Genomic DNA, 21,287 nt, shown 5'->3' with positions numbered 1-21,287 from the left:
GACAAACATTTTCAGTTTAATTATTGGGAATTTGTTGTTGAGCATGAGGACTTCACTTCTGAATAACAGTCTAAATTATGCTTGATTTCATGTCCTCATTCTTTTGGCTGTTTTTATGTTGAAAGGCATGTTTTGAATCGCTCACATTTGTGAGCGCAAACAGTGAGGCCCTGTCCTCAGAGTTTCATTTTTCCCTCTCTGTGGCCAACATTTTACACAACATATGATATACTTTATAGAAAAAGAATAATACACAACACATGATATCCTTTTGATAAGTTAATAATACACCATTTATTATTGAGTACATGATTCTTATATTGAGTTTCACATGTAAAAACAAACACCAAAACATTAAAACTACAACAAAATCAAATGAATGTACAGTATAATACACATACAAAATGTCAGAAGTGCACGACTTGTATCAGATGACAAAAACACCTGTAGTAAATGTGTGCCCACTACTGGTCAACGTCTTCAGGAGCCCAGCTCCACATGCACACACACTCACAAATCTGGCACCAAACTGACAGGAAACATGTTAAATCTCATATTTGCTCTCAACCAATGTAAAATTCCATTCACATACAGAATTCTTCCTGCAAGAGACCAAGTCAGGTGACATATCAAGTATAGCCTAGTTCTCAATGTTCTTTTGGTGTGTGATGTTTGAGGGAGGCTTGAGGCATGCAGTGAGGCGTTAGGACAGCAGGGTAATGAGGGCATCAAGAAATTTTCCTTTGTCTTCCATCTTCAGCTCAATAACTAATGAAATAAGAGAGAATAAAGTAACAAGTTCATACTTGCATTGTGCAGAAAATCTGCAAAAAAAAAAAAGAAGTTAGTGTGCACGAATGGGTTTATCAGAGGTGGACATATAGGACTGGAACAAAGCAGCAAAGTGTGAGTATCAGTGTGTCTGATACTTACAGTCTGCACATGACTAACTCTGAGGAAAAGTATGTGGTAATGTTTGAAACTAGTGGTAGGCCCATACTGGTATTTTTACATTAAAATGTTACTTGTTGCAAAAAATTTACTATTGCAAAAGTAAATGTGGTGACCAGTAATTTGTATTGCCAAAGCATGATTTATTAAAGCTATTTTGACCACATCATTCAGATCAGTCCAACATAAATCAGGCATCATCTTCAATAAGCATACAGCAGAACGGCCTCTTAAATCCATTCTGCACTACACTCTCCTTGTGTAGAGTGATTAATACAGAACATTTGATATTTTTGCACTGCTGCTTGACTGGTTTATCTTTCACTAGTCATTTTTAGATTATATTTCCATATAAATGTGTATTTCCAGATAAAGCACCTTCACAATCCAAAATTAAAAAAAAATGTTGTTATATGAAATTTGACCTACATTGCCCAGCTGCGGCTTACTGCTATATGCTACACTCTGAGTGCAGCTACAATGCTTTATTCTGACCAAAAAATAAAACAGTCTAAATGGGAAGTAGGTCTGCCACCTGGTGGCACATGTACCACTAAAATAGGATGTCCCTTTGGCTACATCAGTTACCCACTTGAAGTGTCAAAGTGATCGTGCAGTGTCCTGGAGCTTGTACTTTCAGCAGCTTTCTCAAAGGCCCTGCCAAAGAAACTGGGGAAAAGGGAAAAAAAAAAAAAAACCCACAAATGTTTATACTTCAATTATGAATATTTCTCAAACACACACACACATGCTTCTACTTCAGGTGTTCCCAAAATCACTGGGCCATTATGAATTTTGTGTGACCCCAAGCCTCGACCATCCTACATTTTCTAAATTCCAGATTTATAATTTAGAACTACTGTAACATTTAAACATTTTATTATGTCAGTAATATGTGTACCCTAAGTGACTAAAAACCAAAGGAATATTCCTTGCTCTTTCTTGCCAGTCTAGTGGCAAGGGTGAGCATGCATTTTCTTGACACAGCTTTTCAGAAAGACAGGAGGTTTGTTTGACAGAGCGTGCCACTTTCCATGGTCACATTTAGCTTCAAATGCTATGGCAGGTGTGTTGTTATAGGAATATGATCCGTGCTGGGCTGGTGTGATACGGCCCGACGCAAAGCAGAGGAGCCTGGTTTATGCTTGATGCATAACTTTGCCTGCGTGTGCAGAAGCAGTGGCAGGGCAAGCAGCATTATTCACACACTCGCCTGCAGATTTTATGTACAACTGGAGGATTAAATGTGACATTCACTAGACATCACTTCAGAGCCAAATTATCCCTGTCCATTAGGATTCCAAGCCGAATTGTAAAATATTTAGCAATTTGTCAGTTTATATTGTTGTCCTACAGTAGTGCTGTGTGTCGGCAGGGGGGAAGGAGGAAAAAAACGAAAATTGCACATACATTCTTCGGTTAAATTGTGCGTGATTGAATGTGACTCCAAGTAACATTTCAAATCGCAATTTTTTTTTTGTTGATATTTATAATGTTAATTTGTAAAATCAATTAATAAAAAAAGAAGATTTGTAAATCAAGTGACCCCATATTCGTTCGGGAACCCTATTCTACTTACTTTTTCTTGTTAGAGGTCTCAGACTCTGGTGGAATGCCTAACACTATGACAGTGCCCTTCTCCACATCCATAGGAGCAGCCATAATGAGCGGCAACAGCTTGCAGCGCTTATTCCGAGTCTAACACACAAACAGACAGGAATAAAATGCTTCTTACTGAATCAGTAAGAATTAAATATGCATTAATAAATTCCATCTTTTTTTCAAATAAATGCTTGTGGAAAAATATTTAAGGTTAGTCAGGCAGAATTCCTATGATACTGTATGTTACAGAGCTCATTAGATTTTTTAAAATTCTTCCATCAAATGTAATTGTTTTAATCTAATCTACACGGAATGTAGCATTTTAAGATCACTACCTTTGTCCAGAAGAAATTTGTCCAGTCTGGCTACAAAAATATTTAAAATTATGTACTAAATAATAAATTTCCATAATAATAAATAAATTACTAAACAATGATTAAACAAATGAAATAAATATTTGAGGCAAGTGAGAAGAGGCTGCAAGGCAGGTAATGCTGCATTTAAAAAAAAAAACAAAAAAAAAAAACTGAGCACAATGATAATTTATAATATAATATGGATATTAGAACTGAAAGGGAATTATTCTGATAATCAATTAATCTGTTTTTTTAATTATAGTTAATCAATTAGTTTAATTACTTAAAATGATTGAATACCAAAATATTTATTTAAAAATATTTTTTTGCAGCATTTCAATCAACTAATACTACTACAGAATTTATTTAAATAACAGGTCACTAACTGCAATAAAATGTTAAAATGTAGATCAGATGATAAGTCACACCATGAGAGCATTATCAAGTGTTTATGTCAGCCAAATGAGAGACAAAAAAAGAGTAATTATCTGTGATATGTGGCACACCTCAGCGTGCTTCATAACAGTCCAACTAATGATTTTTATTATTGATTTTGTCAGTTAGTTATGTAGCCATAATCTACATTTCATCATAATATTTCGCCAGCCCTAACTGCCATGACTGACAATTTAATGTTAATATGGCTACCTTCCATGGTTACCTTTTAACTTTGGAAGGACACACTGCTGTCATGGCTCCCTTGTATGATTAAAATTTTGTAGTAAATAGTGGTTATTTTGCTTAGGATATCAACAACAGTTCAGTGTCAGCAATTCAGTAAATCAGTCATTCCAAATGCAGAATATAATTTAAGAACATACAGTTATAAAATGTAGCTAATACAGACTGCTACACTAATGAACCTTGTGCAATATATATTGTATAAATAATAATATTGGGCCTCATTTATCAAGTTGTGTGTATTTACAAAAGTTTTGGAAAAGCTGAATTTCTTTGTAATCTCCTGCATATGTTGATTAATGCCAATCACCTCTAAGTTATCAGGCACGTGCACGGAACAGCTCATTTGCATTTGGTGACGGCCACAAAACAAAGGCAAAAGCTCACAGCAAGGGGGAGAGGGAAAAAAAAAAACAAAAAAAACAGACTTCTAGACGTAGAAGTGAAAGTTATTGTAACACGTGTTTGCCAATAAAACTATACTTATTTCATTCTGAAATATAATTATTTCAGTGTAAGAGCCCCTTGAAAACGCCAAAATCTGGAGCCGAATTTCAGAAATGGGACATAAATTAAGTAAGGTGAAAAGAAAATGGTTTAACATGAAAATGGAGAAGAATATATATTATACCCAGGTGATTGTGGATACCAAGCACATCACGCAGGGAAATTGCTAATTTTATTCAAAGCAGGACATTTCTCACGCACAAATGCACCCTCCACGATACCATATTGGAAAGTCATAAGAATGTGTCATAAGAAGTTGGCACGCCGCACACTAGGGAGTATATGGCTCATTGCAGCTTGAGACATATCACACTGATCAGTTATTGGTCACTTGCAAACGGAACCGACTTATATGCCACCTGAGCCTGTGCTCTTTTATACAATAGCATTCTTAACGACTGATCTTATTTGTTTTAATTTATGGATTTATGTTGGCTTGCCTTCTTGAATTTCTTTCATATTTTCTTTAGTTAATGCCATTAATATGAAATGACTGGGTTTCACAAATGTTTCATTCATTTGTGTGTAACTGAAATACACAAGCTTTTTAAACTTGACAGTGTAATCTATATATAATCATACATAAAAGTGCAGTAATTCTTCACAAATTTCAAATCAATCATTCAAGGTATTAGTCAAATTTGTTAGTCTACTTGTGTAAATCTACACACACTCAGGAGCATGAGTAGGATTAGAACATTTTTCTGAAATTATCTGATTTTCATGAATACCAAATTTGTTGTGTAAATGCTCATATGAACAATTTACAAAATAATTTATTCATATGCAACTTGATAAATGAGGTCCAATTTTCCTGTGTTGAATTGTGAGTGAGAATCTCAATTTTAAGCCAAAAAAATGAATTCATATTTAACTAGGTATCAGTCATGTGCAGTGCTTACTGAGCAGACAAAGGCCTTGAGCAGGTATTTACAGAGCAGAGTCAGGGCCAAAGGCTTGGAAAAGAGCTTTACATCTGGTGTTCCCTAAAATGTCATAAAATATAACAGAATGCTGTCAAAGAAATCACAACACATCATAAAATAACACTATGAATATCAGCCATGACCTTTCAAAAAGTATACATAAAGTTCAAATTACACATCCAATTTTAATCTATTTACAAAAGAGAATGAAAATGAAAACATGTACATGTACCTCCAGTAGATGGCAGTAAAGAAAGGGTCCTTGTGAGAGAATGAGATTAGTGCAGATGCAGCTGGCGACTGTCTGCTGAATAGCCTTCAGCTTTTTCTTAGCAAGATCAATTCCCAAATGCAGCCTTTCTATGTTACTCCTACACACACAAACACACACAGCACAGCACATAAAATTAAAGTGGTCTAATAAACTATTTTATGCATGATGTGTTTGAGCCCACCTTGAGAGGCAATCCAGAGCTTTGATGAAGTTGTCTGTGGCAGTCTCATCCTTCTCCACATTCTCCAGCAGGGCAGCAGCAGCATGCACCACATCACTCGCCAAGAAGCGATTCTTAAAGCCAAAGTGCACGCCAAACGTCTGTACGCGGATGTCCTTCATACTTATACCCACATAGAAAATGTTCCATATGAGCCAAGGAAAGGTTTGTGAGTCATTTGGAAATAGACTGAAACATTTTCTTAACATAAAGGTTGTTTTACCCAAATTTGTTGGAGGATTCCTCGATGACCTCACGCAGGTTCTCTTTGATTGATATGTCCATGGAGTTAAACTTCTGTCGCACCTGTTTGAGTGGGAGGCTAAGATGACATGGAGATAAACTGGGTTAAAGTGGACTATATAAACCAGGATTATCCACAGTAGGAATACTGCTCAGTACCACAAACTACTCCTGTTATATTGAAGCATGTTATAAAAGATATGATAAATAAGGATCGTAGCAATATTTTAAATCAGATTAAAATAAACATTTCATATTAAAAGAACGAAAAATAACACATTAGTGCACAATTCATAATTTCATTAGCTAGCCCACTGAGCAAGTAAAAGCTCCAGCACTTTATTATGCTTTGTCCGATGTTTTGTTTGCCTGGAACTGCCTAGGCTATCAAGTGGTTGCCAACAGTTTCATTTTTTCATTATCCTCTTCTAACGAAGTTTCTAAAGTAGCATATCAGTGGTGGCTCTGTGGTTAAAGGCTCTGCGTTACTGATCAGAAAACCGGGGGTTCAAGCCCCAGCACCGCCAAGCTGCCACTGTTAACCCTTAACCCTCTCTCCTTATTATAGCTGCATCATGTCTGATCCCAGCTTCCCAACAAGCTGGAATATGCAAAGAAAAGAATGCTGTACTGTAATGTTTATGCGACAAATGCATTCATTCATCCTTCATTTCATTTCATTTCATATCATGTTTGACAAAAAGCCAGTAAGTCCACATCCAGTGGTTCTGCCATCAGATTTGTTGTTCTGACCTCACATTACACATAATAAAAAAAAAAATAAATAAATAAATAAAAATAAAAATAAAAAATAGTATTTGAGTCTCACTACCATTTTTATTTCCTCTCAGTTATTAACCATGAGATGACTTACTTAGAGCAGGACAGTTATTTGATGGCTCCAATATATTTCGCTCGGTTTAGTCAATGTTTTCATGCGTGTTCTTGATTCTGAAAATCTTTTGTTTGCGAGTGCCAATTATTCCACCTAATAAAACCATTCCATTACCATCAGCCAGATGTGTGTAGTGCTGCGGTGGCTGAGATTTAGAACAATTTGCGCACATTAAAGTTACAATATCGAGGTGTGTCACAACACTGTGAAACATTACGGTTAAACATACAAACCAAACGAAAACTTTTGAAACATTTTTTTCCCTGGTTGTTGAACCTACTCGCACACAAAATCTGCCTGTTCCAGACACCTGCTACTGACTTGTCCTCCTCTGTATCAGATGTGATATAGAAATAGAGAATAATGGAAATAGAGACTCACCCCATGTCTGCCAGGAATTCCTGCAGTTTCTTTTGCCCATTGATAGACCAGAGTTTAAAACAGCAGGAGGTGTAGCAGGAGTTGCAGATGCTCTCATACAGTGACCAGTGTTGGTACAAAGCCAATCTCAAGCTAACAGACTAGGTTAAGGGATTGTACACACTAACACAACAAGCATTCAGTATTGTTTTTCTAAAAATACAGTTTTGGCAGGATACTCGTATTCAAAAGTGATCCTCATGCAGTCGATAGAGACAGAGTTCTCTTCATCCTCATTGCGATGGTTATGGCGAGACACGTGCCTTTGCAGAGTAGCGATGTCCGTTACATACTTGATACTGAAAGAGGCAGCAGATTGTAGAGTTAGATTTTATCACCACCAGGTAAGTCATCACAAAAAGAATGCACATTTTGAAAGGCCATTGCTAAAAGGTCAAAGGAGATATACTTACTGTGTGATTTTTTCATGAACCCACTGATCAGTCAGACCAATGATGCTCCACCTGTCATGCACATTGAAAACGTATATATCTAGAATGATGGTGTGTATTTATGTACATGAATTCGATTTGTTTAAAAATAAATCCTACCACAACATGTCCCTGGTGTCTTTGGTCATAACCCAGGCCAGCTCAAACATAACCATTGCAGCCTGTTCAAAACAAAACAGTGGTGCAGGATGATACACTAAACTCAATCAACAATAAGTCACTCATAATAGTCAGATAACAAGAATAACAAAACCACATTACACAGAATCCGATACTTACTGAAGTGCCATGGTACTCATACTGTTCATAATCAAACAGGATATCCCTCCTGAAAACACATGGGCATTTAGATGATAAGCATATTGACCTATCATAAATGCACTGATGAAACTAGCAATTCTTCAATCAGTATGACTGACCTTCGAGCCTCCCACTCTCTCCTCGCTCTCTGACGCTCGATTCTCCTCTCCAGTGCCCCCTGAATAATGTTAAAACATCAGTCCAAATCAACGACAAACCACGACACGAGTTACACCAGGCATTAGTAGGGAAAGGAGAAATTCTACCTCATCGAAACGCCGTCGCTTCCCAGATGGCTCTGAGCCACCATCACTCTCATTCCCAGAATCCCCTCCATCGCTGTCTTCATCCTCATCATCACGGAAAATATCATCATAGGAGGGCACACCAAGGTCATCGTCTTGCTTAATTAGCAGTTTGATCTGAGAGAGCAGAAATAATTTTTTTGAATTTAGGGAAGTGAGTTTACACATGCACACAAATATCAACACATTTGGCTAAAGAAGGTCATGCTAGCTGTGAAAACACCTGTGTGCTCTTTGGCACAAATTGAAAATGATAGAAATCTAAAAAGTTATTTCTTACACAACTATCATAACATCTGCTGTGGTACCACCTTCTATCTAATTTCATGTTCTAGCCAGTCAAGCATAATAGTGTACTGTTAATAAACCAGGAATCATCTGATGCTTGGAAAAGGCACATAACATTCACAGCCAAGATCAGATTAAAAAGGCTAAAGACTAACCTCACACTCAACCATCATGAAAACATAACTGGCAGTGCAGGCTCACAGACAAATGACAAGATACATCTAACTAGCTGTAAACATAGGAAATGCATATATAAAATGTTTTCTATGTTGTCATTAGTCCACAAGCACATTTTATACCCTGGAAACACAACTTTAGATAGCAAGACTGCCATCTTCATCATCTGTAGGATCCCTGTACTAATGCAGGTATGCAAACCTACCTGTGTGTCGTTGTAAACGTTCACCACATCTACAGGCCTGTGGGTATCACAGATGAAGAACACTGAGTCTTCTTCAGGCTGGAGAGTCTCCAACAGGTCCACATTTGCCCCACAATTCATCAGGACAAAATATCTGTACTGTAAGTTTAAAAAGAGAATTAGTGAACCATGCATGCATATGGCTTTACCCACACTTTTGGTCAATATACAGCTCATCCAATGCCTAGGAGAAGAGAATCAGTTCAGAATATGGAAGGGTAAAAACTACAACATGGTAACATTACCTGTTCCTTATGTTCCAGAAAAGCTGTAGCGAGATCCTGCCATCCTGTCACAGGAACCAGTGTGTACTGCACCTGATCGCAATGGAACAAAGCCTGAATAGAAACGGCAGAGTTAAAATACAGGCCAGAATATTACAACGTCACCACCCAAACTTTACACTCGACATTATTAAAGTGCTGCAGAAAGAACCGACCTGTAGGATTTTACACGCACACAGCGCGTCGATGTCCGAGGACACGAGCAGAGCCACTCTCTACACCATGACAATAACAAACACATTAATAATAAAGCGCGAGCAGAATCAACAAACTGTGTAACTACAAGTCCACTAGCTAAAGCAGGCTGTTACTGAGCTATTCGCTAAACAGTGGAGTCGCTAACACACAGCTCTCAGTGAGCTAGCCCTCTAACCAGACACGAACTGTGGTAACAACTAGCTTTTCAGGAAAACACGCAGAGCACTCACCTGATTAACCACAACATCATAAAATTCTTTTCGAATATCTGTTACAAACATCTTAAATAACCGACATAAAATCTTCAACACACAATTCAACACTTCCCCGCAATAATAGCTTCAGTTTAAAAACTCTCTCGTTTAGCGCAGAGTTGAAACTCTGGCGCCAAATTCGTTTGTGAACAAGTGGGCGGAGCTTACAGCAATATCCAATAGAATCCGAGCGTCATCTCTGACCTGAAACGTTCTATAAATTAAACCATTAATAGTCCTAAAAATGTTAAGATTTATTTATGTTTTTCCATATATCTTGTAAAAAAAACTAAACTACTTTAAAAATAAACACAAACTAATTTAGATGCTTACTGGTCCTGGATACTTAATTTGACGCACTTCCGCGAAAAGTGTTTTACTACTTTGATTGGCTAGCCGAATGGCGTAACGGTAATTTGATTGGACCGTGGGTTTGTTGTGGGGATGCGTCACATCCTCCTTGACTGTGCACTTCCCTGTGAAGGGAAAGCTCCTGTACTGTCGTAGATAGCTTTCGTGAAAGAATTTTTATAGTATTTGAAACTGTATACAAATAACAAGACATCATGGTAGGTAATCAAAGTTGAAGTGTCAGTGTAATGCGTGCGAGATTAGGATTCTGTTAAACGAAGCCATTTCTGCACTGAAACGAACTAGTTCACTAAGCTAAGATAGCTAACACCAGCGACTCAAACAGCAGGCTGCTGAAAAGCTGCGCTGTCACTGTCACCGTGTGTTATGGCTGTTCAGTATTGTTCGATCATAGTATGGAATGAATTTTTGCATTATTCTTCTGTTAGTTTCGAAGCAATGTATAATATTTACAGCGTAACATTAAGCCGAACGACTGTGATCAGAAAGACCCGAGGTCAATGTGCATCGTTTATTAATGGTCCATGTTCTGTTTTCAGTTTTCTTTTAACATGTTTGATCACCCGATCCCGCGGGCCTTCCACAACCGCTTCTCCACTCAGTACCGCTGTTACTCTGTGTCAATGCTGGCCGGACCCAACGACCGATCAGACGTCGAGAAAGGCGGAAAAAGTATCTGAAAAGCCTCACTATATTATAGTTCTTATTTCAATCACTTATTTCCTCCTAGCGAATCATGATGTGTTTGGATCGGATGTTTTATAGGCACTGCCACGCAGTTTCCTTTTTAAGGTTGAGGTTCATGCTGTCTAATCTCAGTACCTCTCATCCTACACATGGTGTCGTGATGCTGTGTTTCAACACTTTGTCGTGCTTGTGCACTGATGTTATTGCACTGTGTGTGTAAATGTGTGTAATTAGGTTTATTCTTCTTTGACTACTGTAGTGATCAAGCTTCTACTTGAGGCTCAAAAGGTACATCTGTTTCTCCATATCTGTCTATATATACATGCTAACATGTGCTTTCTCTTTTCCCAGTTATCATGCCCCCATCTGCACTGGACCAGCTAAGTGAGTATATACAGTACATTAAATGCTTTTCCAGAGTGTTACTCGTATCCAGGGCTGGCACATACCATTCCACCTCTTTGGGGTGAAACGCAAGTGTGGTGCCTTTTGCAGCAACTCATCCAACAGAAAACCATGCATAAAACAGACACTCCTCAGCCGTTTGTTGTGTTTATAGAACTTGACAAAATAACTACAACATGCAGTCTGTAATCAAATAGCAAAATAGTCTCTGGGCATGCTTATATGGACATTCTAGTCATGGTACATATCACTTGTTAATCAGATGTGATACATCATTGATGGAAGCTGTTTTCTGTCTCTCTTAAAACAGGCAGACTTAATATCACATACCCTATGTTGTTCAAACTGACCAATAAGAACTCGGACAGAATGACACACTGTGGTGTTTTGGAGTTTGTTGCTGATGAAGGGATCTGTTACCTGCCTCACTGGGTAAGTGGCTGAAATTTAAATAATCAGCTGTTATTAGTGAACTGAAATAATAGGATATTTATTATGATTATTGACATGAGTTTTTTTATATAAACAAATAGACAAATATTTGTTTACAAAAAAATTCATAGACAAATTCGTATTACAATTATCTTTGTATGGTCTTCCCACAGATGATGCAGAACCTCTTATTGGAAGAAGGAGGTCTGGTCCAGGTTGAAAGTGTCAATCTCATGGTGGCAACATACTCTAAATTTCAGCCTCAGAGTCCAGACTTCTTGGACATCACAAACCCCAAAGCTGTGTAAGCTGCATGCATTGGCACTGTTAGCAGTTATTGTCAGCCCAGTGGTAGAGAAAACCTCACTGGCAAAATATAATGACATGGTATGTTTTTTTTTCTAGACTAGAAAATGCTTTGAGAAACTTTGCCTGCTTGACTACCGGTGATGTCATTGCCATCAACTATAATGAAAAGGTGGGTGAATGCATGAGACTCTAAATGCACTTTTTGTTTTCATTCAGCAAAATATGAAAAGATGAATTTTGTCTATTTCAGATCTATGAGCTGCGTGTCATGGAGACCAAACCGGACAAAGCAGTGTCCATTATTGAATGTGATATGAACGTAAGGCTGCTGCACTGTTGTGTTTAGTTTACAGGCGAAGAAGACAATACCAGAAAAGAGAAGCTATGATCATTTAATCCACTTATTCTGTTATTTCTCATTTTATTGCATTACTTATATATATATATTTAATTTTTAGGTTGACTTTGATGCTCCACTTGGTTATAAAGAGCCGGAGAGACCCACACAGCATCACGAGGAACCAGCAGTATGTTTTCATAATGAATTTAATAATAATAAAATGATCATTTTAACATTATCATATTTTCCAAACTAAATCAAACCTGTTTGCCTGTTAGGATGAAGAGACAGACCCCAGTAATTATGAGATGGATATTGGATTCAGAGTGAGCAAAACATAGCACTGTCACTATATTCTTACAAGACAATATAGATGTACTTAGTAAATTCTTATTAAGTTGTGGTTTTAGACATCATGACTGAAAACAGCACTGAATAACACTGTATCTGCTATGTCTTATTCTGCCCAGGCTTTCACAGGCTCTGGGAATCGCCTTGATGGAAAGAAGAAAGGCATTGAGCCAAGTCCTTCTCCCATCGTTCCAGGTGACATCAAGCGGTAAGGACACACAACTTTCTGTCATAGGGCCACTGTAACTATTGTCTTAAGACTTTTCATAAAACCTTTCTGTTCAACAGGGGTATTCCGAACTATGACTTCAAGGTTGGGAAGATCACTTTCATCAGAAACTCCAGACCACAGCCTCGGAAAACAGAGGAGGTACTGCAAATGACGCATTTGATTACGCTTATCACATAATCATCTATCCACACCATAGACATTTTATAAACTCGAAATGATGACTAATTCAAGAAATCTGTAAAAGATAAGGTCAAATATACTTCTGTCCAATAGTGAGATGTTTTACTGTCACTGATTTTGTTCTTTGTGTGCAGGATGACTCTTCCAGTAGCTTCATTGCATTCTCAGGAGAAGGCCAGTCCTTGCGCAAGAAGGGCAGGAAACCATGATTAAACCACAAGTCGACCAGAAACAAATAATAAAAGCATCTACAAACTACTCTTAATGTATTCTGTTTTTAGAATTAAAGGGCAAATGTCAGATATCCTCAAGGAAAAGCATTTACTGATGATCCATGATTTTGCCACAGGATGTGAAGCATCATTACACCAGTTACAGGTGTAAATCCTATGACCAGACATTATTTTTTAATTAATTTATATATGCAAAGTTAACATCATTTGAATAAAGAAGACCCAATGAGGCTGCTTTTGAGCCACTGCTGCTGGTTGATTTCTTTTTTGTAAACAGTTTATTGATTATATTCATAGGCCTAAAATAAAGACATTCACATTAAAAAAAAAAAAATTTAGTTTTATATAAACCCCAAATGTTCAATGCACTTCTATATGGGTGTGCCTTTCCTCATGCCTATTTCTTATGGCAATATGTGTAATGTGGTCATTGTAGTTCCTTGAAAATAACTGATTTAATACTGCTTCCCTAAAAAGGTTATTGTTGATGACATATTTAAATATTATAATACATAATAGTCATAATATTGGACTTTAACTGGTATGTTAAGGGATATTTGGAGTTTTGGTATTGGAAACAAGTTCAAATTTGTACATGTATTTTGTCAAAATATTGTATAAGAGGAAATCATGTTGCCCCAGGGTGTTTGCAAAGGGCATATCACTCAAGAAGCACGAATGGATAAATTAGTCTGTTTAGTTTTTCAGGAGCAGTGTCCTGGAACATATCGATGCTCTCAGAATTGACCATACCCTCTCACCAATCAAACAATACTCACCACTGCATCATTTCATTTATTTTGCCTACAGAAATGTTAATGCATTTATACAGCCATTTATTGATTCAGAAAGTAAAGCTGAAATTATGCCCCTTTGAACAACAGTTTTGACTGTTTAGAGGGTAACATTTCTGCTGATAATCATACATAATATAAGTACCAATTTTGGACAGAACTCTGAATAAAACATATGTACCTGCTACATTATTGGTCAAAGGTTTGCATATAAATGCCTGAGGCTTTTTATAATGATATATAAGAACAAACAAGTATAATTACTTAATATTTGTATATATTTTAATACAACTGGATCATTTCAAAGGAAATATATTGAGATTTTACAAAGGGGTTCCTTCCTTGAAATTCTTTATGCAAAAGCTGGGTATTTGAGGAACCCAGAATTTGGGGGTAATCTTTGCTATACACACATTTTGTCAGACACACATTTTTGTAAAAGCATTACACAAGAAATGATCTGGGAAGAAACATGTGACAGCGCTGTTGCTGTGTCTGCATCACTGTAAAATAAGCCCAAAAAGCAGACACTAAAACACAGCAAATACACAACAAGCAACAATGAGCTCTGTTGCTACATACTACTGTTAATGTGAGTGCTTTGTGAAACCAATGCAGAGCTCACAGAGAACATTCCCTCCCCATTTTAAGCATCTGATTGGTAGTTCCAGATAGCAATTTCTCCATTGTCACTGCATGTGGCCAGCACACCTGCTTCCTTCGGATTCCAGGCTACACAGTTAACATCTTGGCTATGCGCTTTGGGCACATGAGCAGATACATAAAACACAGGCTGCTCAGGATCAGAGGCTGCTTCCTCCTTAAAAACACGAATGCCATCATCTCCACAAGCTGTAGCCAGTGCACCAGTCAGACGACACCTTAAAAAGGTTTAAAAAAATACATATAAAGCATATAAAGAATATAGTTAAAGGAGTTATTTGTGTGGGTCAGAAATTTTCAGCAGTGGTGGACAAATCAGCCTGATGCCCAGGACAATTAGATTTCTTGTTGGGCTATTAGTTTTTTAGTTGTAGTTGAACAAGTATGTTCGACTCCCAGAAAAAGAAAAAAATCCCAGTCTTTTAAAAAAAAAAAAATAAATTTTTTTTTCATTTTGTACATACAGTATGTACTGTTTTGTAAGAGACTGAGTCTCACACACACACACTCAACAGTTCATTGTCATTCCACAGATACGATATTCCACATATTAAGTACCAAGGACATTGCACATATACAAATAAAACTCTAACATATGTACATAAACACAGATCTATTTTATTGTTTCTATTATTTCTATTATATAGGTATTTATAGGAAATTCTTTTCTTTTCTTTGATGTTACTCCTGCTACTTGTGCTGCTGTGTCAACCTGAACTTCCCCTATGGGGGAATCAACAAAGGTACATCTTATCTTAAACATAATGCACTTCACAGTGTTGTGATGCACACTGATGCTGTAACTACAGTGCAAGCTAAACATACGTCAGCTGAGCCGTGATCTAGTTGATGGTAGAGCATTTTTTTTCTAGGCAGGTTAATTAGCGTGCACAGATGACAGATCATCTTTACATAATCAGGAACAAAACCGAGCAAAATAAAGTCCAGCTCATATAACTCTCCTGCTACCACAACATGTGGTCACCTCACGATTACATATATCGAAAGAAAATAAAGACTCTAGTCAGACTGGAATAATATATTTTTACGTTTGATTTGAGAACAGAACACCAAATCATACAGCCAATGCTTAATTTTTGCCAAGAGTGCAGACATGATGTACTATATGATCATATAATCCTTTGTTTCTCTTAGTCTGTGCTAAAGCACTTAAGATGCTGAAAATACATTAAAACATTACACTAGCTGCCACCCTTTTGTAGCCTAGTCAACATGGTCTCCTCAACCAAAACACAGGACTGGGAAGCACACTGGAGCTGCCACTTGCCTGCTGGACTAGCTAATGCATTTACGATTTATTCTCCTCTGCTTAGCGTTAAAAATGAGAGCCCGGAAACGCACACAGGCAGACGTGAGTTTAATTTTACTTTGATTTATAATTAGATACTTCAGAAATATCTGATCTTACAGCCTACTCTTTGTCTTCTTCCAGATTATCATTTGATCCACATGTGTGACCATCCCCTCTTAGCTTTAAAGTAAGTGTTTTTTCTTGGTACAAATAACGTGATGAAAACTCATGACACAAAAAACAGTGCAGTAATGTCTGGTGAAGTTCCCTTGTATATGTTTACCATAATAACTGGATATTTTATTTATCACCCACTAGATAATCCAGATATGAATACTGTGAACATATTAAGGCAAGATGTAAAGATGTCTTGGTAGAATAAATTGGATGCATTCTGGTGTTTGGAGTGTTCTTAAAATGACTGAAGTTCCAGTAAGAGTCATGGCTTCTAACATTTATAAGAAAATTTTAACTAACTGCCTAAAACTGAGTGCAAGACTGTAGTAGGAACAACAAAGAGTCACAATGCTTAGGCAGTCACAACGGTCAAAACAAATTCTAGTACTTACCATGCGACATCATATACTGTACGGCTGTGAAAGCCAGACAAGGTGCAAACACACTTCCATGAACCATCGACAGATTCATCACCTGTAGGGAGGTCATACAAAAATTTCAAGTACAAAACGCTTTTGTAATTCATTTATGCAATACATTTTCCTATCTTTAAGTTTTCTTTCACCTGTCCCACACTCCTTCCATATTTTAACAGTGCGGTCATCACTACAGGAGGCCAGTCGCTGTCCCTCAGGGTCAAAGGAAAGACTCCACACTGTTGATGTGTGTCCCTCTAAGGTTGCCCGACATTCCCAGTCATCATCCTCTTCTTTATAAATACATACTTTGTTGTCATAACTGGCTGAAGCTAGTAGCTGTAAAAAAGAAAAGCAATGATATTGACGTGCTCTAAAATAGAGCGTATAGTGTTAGCAGTGATACAGACAGAACTGCAGGTGATAAGAGAACCACATTAAATCTTTAAACAAGGTAAATCATACCTCTTGTGTGGGATGCCAAACTACATGTTTCACATCCTGTGTGTGAGAATTTACGACACTCACGCACTCATACTCATCCTCCTCATCCACTGAAGAGAGAAAAAAAAAAGCTAATATAAAGCTACACATTTTACCCTTGTGTCTGTATATGATGCACTGGTGAGATGGAAGCAGTTATTACTGCTGCACAAGAATTTGATGGAGCATGCAAACTAAAACTCAAAATAATATTTCCCTGACTGTGCTGATGCCCTGAAATGGCAAGGGAAAACATTCAAGTTGATTCTGTACCAAAAACCAAAAACAATGTGTGCATTCTCTCATTATTATTAATTAGCTTTAAATTGTAATAATTTATTTTGTTTTTATGGTTCTGAAATTGAAATGTAATTAATGGTAATTGAAATAACACTTGTAATATTGACAAGTTTGCCACTTCAGTAGAATATTATTCCAAAAACCGAACTGACAATAATTAAATCAAATGAAATGTAAAACTACTGTATGTGGCCCACGTGTTGATAGGGACGTCATGCTATCAGGTGGTGTATGAAAGCTCTAGTGTAAAATCCCTTGTGATAAACAGGAAGTCAAAATCTTTGGCATTTGTACTCTTTTGACTGAAAACTGAAAGGGTCACTTTTGGCTGCAATTTGGTCGGAATTTTGTTATATCTCAAATTCACAATACGCACCTTCCCATATCCAAACACTCTTGTCTCTGCTGCAGGTGGCTAGTAAGTTACCAGATGGGGCCCATGCGACACACTTCACCTCATTTTCGTGTCCCTCTAACACAGTAAGGCACTGAGGAAAAACAGATCCGAGACTTTTTCTTAGTGCCAAGCTGAAAAGTTTTAAATTAAATGTGACATTTTGATATTTTTTTCCACTTACCCTCTTTCATGTCATATCTCTAAGACAGTAGTTCATTACTGTACTTGAACACCTATACACTGTTACTAACAGTAACAGTATCAGTATATACACTGTTACCTACAGTAACAGTACCAGTATATACACTGTTACAGACAGTAACAGTACCAGTATATACACTGTTACAGACAGTAACAGTACCAGTATATACACTGTTACCGACAGTAACAGTACCAGTATATACACTGTTACCTACAGTAACAGTACCAGTATATACACTGTTACAGACAGTAACAGTACCAGTATATACACTGTTACAGTCAGTAACAGTACCAGTATATACACTGTTACAGTCAGTAACAGTACCAGTATATACACTGTTACAGACAGTAACAGTACCAGTATATACACTGTTACAGACAGTAACAGTACCAGTATATACACTGTTACCGACAGTAACAGTACCAGTATATACACTGTTACTGACAGTAACAGTACCAGTATATACACTGTTACAGACAGTAACAGTACCAGTATATACACTCTTACCTACAGTAACAGTACCAGTATATACACTCTTACCTACAGTAACAGTACCAGTATATACACAGTTACTAACAGTAACAGTACCAGTATATACACTGTTACTAACAGTAACAGTACCAGTATATACACTGTTACCGACAGTAACAGTACCAGTATATACACTGTTACCGACAGTAACAGTACCAGTATATACACTGTTACCTACGGTAACAGTACCAGTATATACACTCTTACTAACAGTAACAGTACCAGTATATACACTCTTACCTGCAGTAACAGTACCAGTATATACACTCTTACCTACAGTAACAGTACCAGTATATACACTCTTACCTACAGTAACAGTACCAGTATATACACTCTTACTAACAGTACCAGTACCAGTATATACACTCTTACTAACAGTACCAGTACCAGTATATACACTGTTACCTGCAGTAACAGTACCAGTATATACACTGTTACCTACAGTAACAGTACCAGTATATACACTCTTACCGACAGTAACAGTATCAGTATATACACTCTTACTAACAGTAACAGTACCAATATATACACTGTTACCTGCAGTAACAGTACCAGTATATACACTGTTACCGACAGTAACAGTACCAGTATATACACTGTTACCGACAGTAACAGTACCAGTATATACACTGTTACAGACAGTAACAGTACCAGTATATACACTGTTACAGTCAGTAACAGTACCAGTATATACACTGTTACAGTCAGTAACAGTACCAGTATATACACTGTTACAGTCAGTAACAGTACCAGTATATACACTGTTACAGACAGTAACAGTACCAGTATATACACTGTTACAGACAGTAACAGTACCAGTATATACACTGTTACCGACAGTAACAGTACCAGTATATACACTGTTACTGACAGTAACAGTACCAGTATATACACTGTTACAGACAGTAACAGTACCAGTATATACACTCTTACCTACAGTAACAGTACCAGTATATACACTCTTACCTACAGTAACAGTACCAGTATATACACAGTTACTAACAGTAACAGTACCAGTATATACACTGTTACTAACAGTAACAGTACCAGTATATACACTGTTACAGACAGTAACAGTACCAGTATATACACTCTTACCTACAGTAACAGTACCAGTATATACACTCTTACTAACAGTACCAGTACCAGTATATACACTGTTACCTGCAGTAACAGTACCAGTATATACACTGTTACCTACAGTAACAGTACCAGTATATACACTCTTACCGACAGTAACAGTATCAGTATATACACTCTTACTAACAGTAACAGTACCAATATATACACTGTTACCTGCAGTAACAGTACCAGTATATACACTGTTACTGACAGTAGCCTACTTGTTGCTACACACAGATTCTCAGTGCCCATCTTCTCCGCCATTAGTGGAAAGGGTTAACCAGAAGACCATTGCTGGCTAGATATTATTTGACAGGCGGCTCATTTTCGGCACAGCACTGATAAGGACATGGTAACTGAAGCTCAGTGTGTGTGTGTGTGCTGGTACAAGTGTATCAGCAAGAGCAGATCTGCTAGAACTTTTCTACACTGTAGTGTTGCTGCTGCACTGAAAAACAGTGTGCCAGACAGCACCATCCACCCCACAGCAGTTCATTCATAAACTAAGCACTGATGAGGGCTAGAGTATGATTAACACACTGTGCATGGAAAGCCATGGGGTATAATCTCTAACTCTACACCAGAAACATAGATGTGTGTAATAAAGTTGGTCTTTGTTTGTATATTACACTGTACAAGTACATGCTATATACATGCTGTATACCTGAAAATCGTCCTCGTTTTTTTTCCAGATGCACGTGGTGGCATCAAAGCTGGCGGATGCGAGATAATTCCCACAGGGCGACCAGGAGATCTTCCTGACAGTTCGCTGGTGTCCATCTGACAGCACACACTTACACTGCCAAGTGTCTCCTGTTTAACATTCATTAAATCAGATGTACACTTCAGCCATGAGTATGAGCCAGAATGGTTAGGGGGAGTATGTGAATCAGGTCTACCTTCTTTGGCCCATATCCGGATAGCTCGGTCTCCTCCGCAGGAAGCCAGCAGCGCGCCTGTGGGGCTCCAGGCCACATACCAGCACCGCGAGTCCGGGTGAGCGCTCAGTCTGTGCACCAGCTGCAGCGTGTCCTTCATCTGCTCACTGCGCTAACACACGGAGCTTACGGGTTCAAACAAACACTGCACACGGGTTCACTGACCTACTAATTACACCACAACTTCACCGTCTGCTGCTTAAAACAGGTGTTTAGCAGATACTTCCGACTTCCTGCTCGGTCCTTCTTCGGTGCTTGCTGGGTCAATACTACATACACTACAGCGCCGCCTACACACACTTCCCCAGTCCTGTGTGCTAGATTAAAAATGTTAATTAATGTTTTATTAAAAAAAAAAACTCCTCGCCATCCAGGGACTAACTCCTGCAGCAGTGCACCTTCTGGTCTGTGTGAACAGCAAACAGAGCTGAGCTCCACTAGCACTGTAATTTCATTTCATTTCATTTCATTCCATGATGTCTCTATTCGGTGTGATAAACCTCTCTGACACATAACCCGAAACTAAACCATCTACCGCAAAGGTGTCAAGCGATAAATGATCTAATCAGTCCCACCAAATGAACTCAGAAGCCGTGCTCTACACTAAAATCATCTTATGGTCCGAAATTCCATCGAAAGACCTTTTGTTTTTTCAAACAAAAAGACCTAGTCTCTGTTATTCCACTAGGGGGCAAAATAGAGCAAAAAAACCCTCAGGGCCATAAACTCAGCTACTGACAAAATGTGCTGATGAGACATAATTCTTCATTAGCAAGCTTTTCTTATATTTTCGTCATATATTTCATATACTTCATATATTTTCGATATTTGGAA

At 37.7% G+C, this 21,287-nt stretch overlaps 3 protein-coding genes across 3 annotated transcripts; 1 reads left to right on the top strand and 2 right to left on the bottom strand.

Annotated features, from left to right (window-relative positions):
- Positions 1-269: 269 nt before the first annotated feature.
- cdc45 (CDC45 cell division cycle 45 homolog (S. cerevisiae)) lies at positions 270-9,744 on the bottom strand. Its single transcript, XM_026910720.3, has 18 exons — positions 9,554-9,744; positions 9,281-9,340; positions 9,087-9,179; positions 8,803-8,940; positions 8,094-8,249; positions 7,947-8,005; positions 7,807-7,855; positions 7,627-7,688; positions 7,489-7,539; positions 7,255-7,374; positions 7,037-7,168; positions 5,741-5,839; positions 5,479-5,640; positions 5,256-5,394; positions 5,000-5,083; positions 2,531-2,649; positions 1,544-1,620; positions 270-768 (listed from the first exon to the last, which is right to left on the bottom strand). The coding sequence occupies exons 1-18, from the start codon at positions 9,602-9,604 to the stop codon at positions 704-706; spliced, it is 1,716 nt and encodes a 571-aa protein (XP_026766521.1). The 5' UTR covers positions 9,605-9,744; the 3' UTR covers positions 270-703.
- A 252-nt stretch (positions 9,745-9,996) lies between these two features.
- ufd1l (ubiquitin recognition factor in ER associated degradation 1) lies at positions 9,997-13,359 on the top strand. The gene is made up of 12 exons (XM_026910765.3): positions 9,997-10,146; positions 10,489-10,621; positions 10,988-11,020; positions 11,352-11,473; positions 11,647-11,777; positions 11,879-11,951; positions 12,033-12,101; positions 12,241-12,309; positions 12,401-12,448; positions 12,593-12,681; positions 12,762-12,843; positions 13,020-13,359. The coding sequence occupies exons 1-12, from the start codon at positions 10,144-10,146 to the stop codon at positions 13,092-13,094; spliced, it is 927 nt and encodes a 308-aa protein (XP_026766566.1). The 5' UTR covers positions 9,997-10,143; the 3' UTR covers positions 13,095-13,359.
- A 541-nt stretch (positions 13,360-13,900) lies between these two features.
- Positions 13,901-21,100, bottom strand: ciao1 (cytosolic iron-sulfur assembly component 1). The gene is made up of 7 exons (XM_026910764.3): positions 20,415-21,100; positions 20,180-20,328; positions 17,640-17,751; positions 16,946-17,034; positions 16,630-16,819; positions 16,457-16,538; positions 13,901-14,793 (listed from the first exon to the last, which is right to left on the bottom strand). The coding sequence occupies exons 1-7, from the start codon at positions 20,551-20,553 to the stop codon at positions 14,559-14,561; spliced, it is 996 nt and encodes a 331-aa protein (XP_026766565.2). The 5' UTR covers positions 20,554-21,100; the 3' UTR covers positions 13,901-14,558.
- Between the last annotated feature and the right edge of the window lie 187 nt (positions 21,101-21,287).

The sequence above is a fragment of the Pangasianodon hypophthalmus genome, chromosome 8 (genome assembly GCF_027358585.1).
Source record: "Pangasianodon hypophthalmus isolate fPanHyp1 chromosome 8, fPanHyp1.pri, whole genome shotgun sequence".
Lineage (NCBI taxonomy): Eukaryota > Metazoa > Chordata > Actinopteri > Siluriformes > Pangasiidae > Pangasianodon > Pangasianodon hypophthalmus.
This window is presented reverse-complemented; position numbering and strand designations above follow the sequence as displayed.

Coding starts and splice junctions, on each gene's coding strand:
- cdc45 (XM_026910720.3), bottom strand. CDS start 9,604: ATGTTTGTAACAGATATTCGAAAAGAATTTTATGATGTTGTGGTTAAT. Junction 7,856..7,946: donor AGAGAGTGGGAGGCTCGAAG/GTCAGTCATACT, acceptor ATGTGTTTTCAG/GAGGGATATCCTGTTTGATT. Junction 1,621..2,530: donor GAGACCTCTAACAAGAAAAA/GTAAGTAGAATA, acceptor CCTTTTCCCCAG/TTTCTTTGGCAGGGCCTTTG.
- ufd1l (XM_026910765.3), top strand. Junction 11,474..11,646: donor TCTGTTACCTGCCTCACTGG/GTAAGTGGCTGA, acceptor GTCTTCCCACAG/ATGATGCAGAACCTCTTATT. Junction 11,778..11,878: donor ATCACAAACCCCAAAGCTGT/GTAAGCTGCATG, acceptor TTTTTTTTCTAG/ACTAGAAAATGCTTTGAGAA.
- ciao1 (XM_026910764.3), bottom strand. CDS start 20,553: ATGAAGGACACGCTGCAGCTGGTGCACAGACTGAGCGCTCACCCGGAC. Junction 17,752..20,179: donor AAAACGAGGACGATTTTCAG/GTATACAGCATG, acceptor GTTTTTCCTCAG/TGCCTTACTGTGTTAGAGGG. Junction 14,794..16,456: donor ACAGTATATGATGTCGCATG/GTAAGTACTAGA, acceptor AACCTTTTTAAG/GTGTCGTCTGACTGGTGCAC.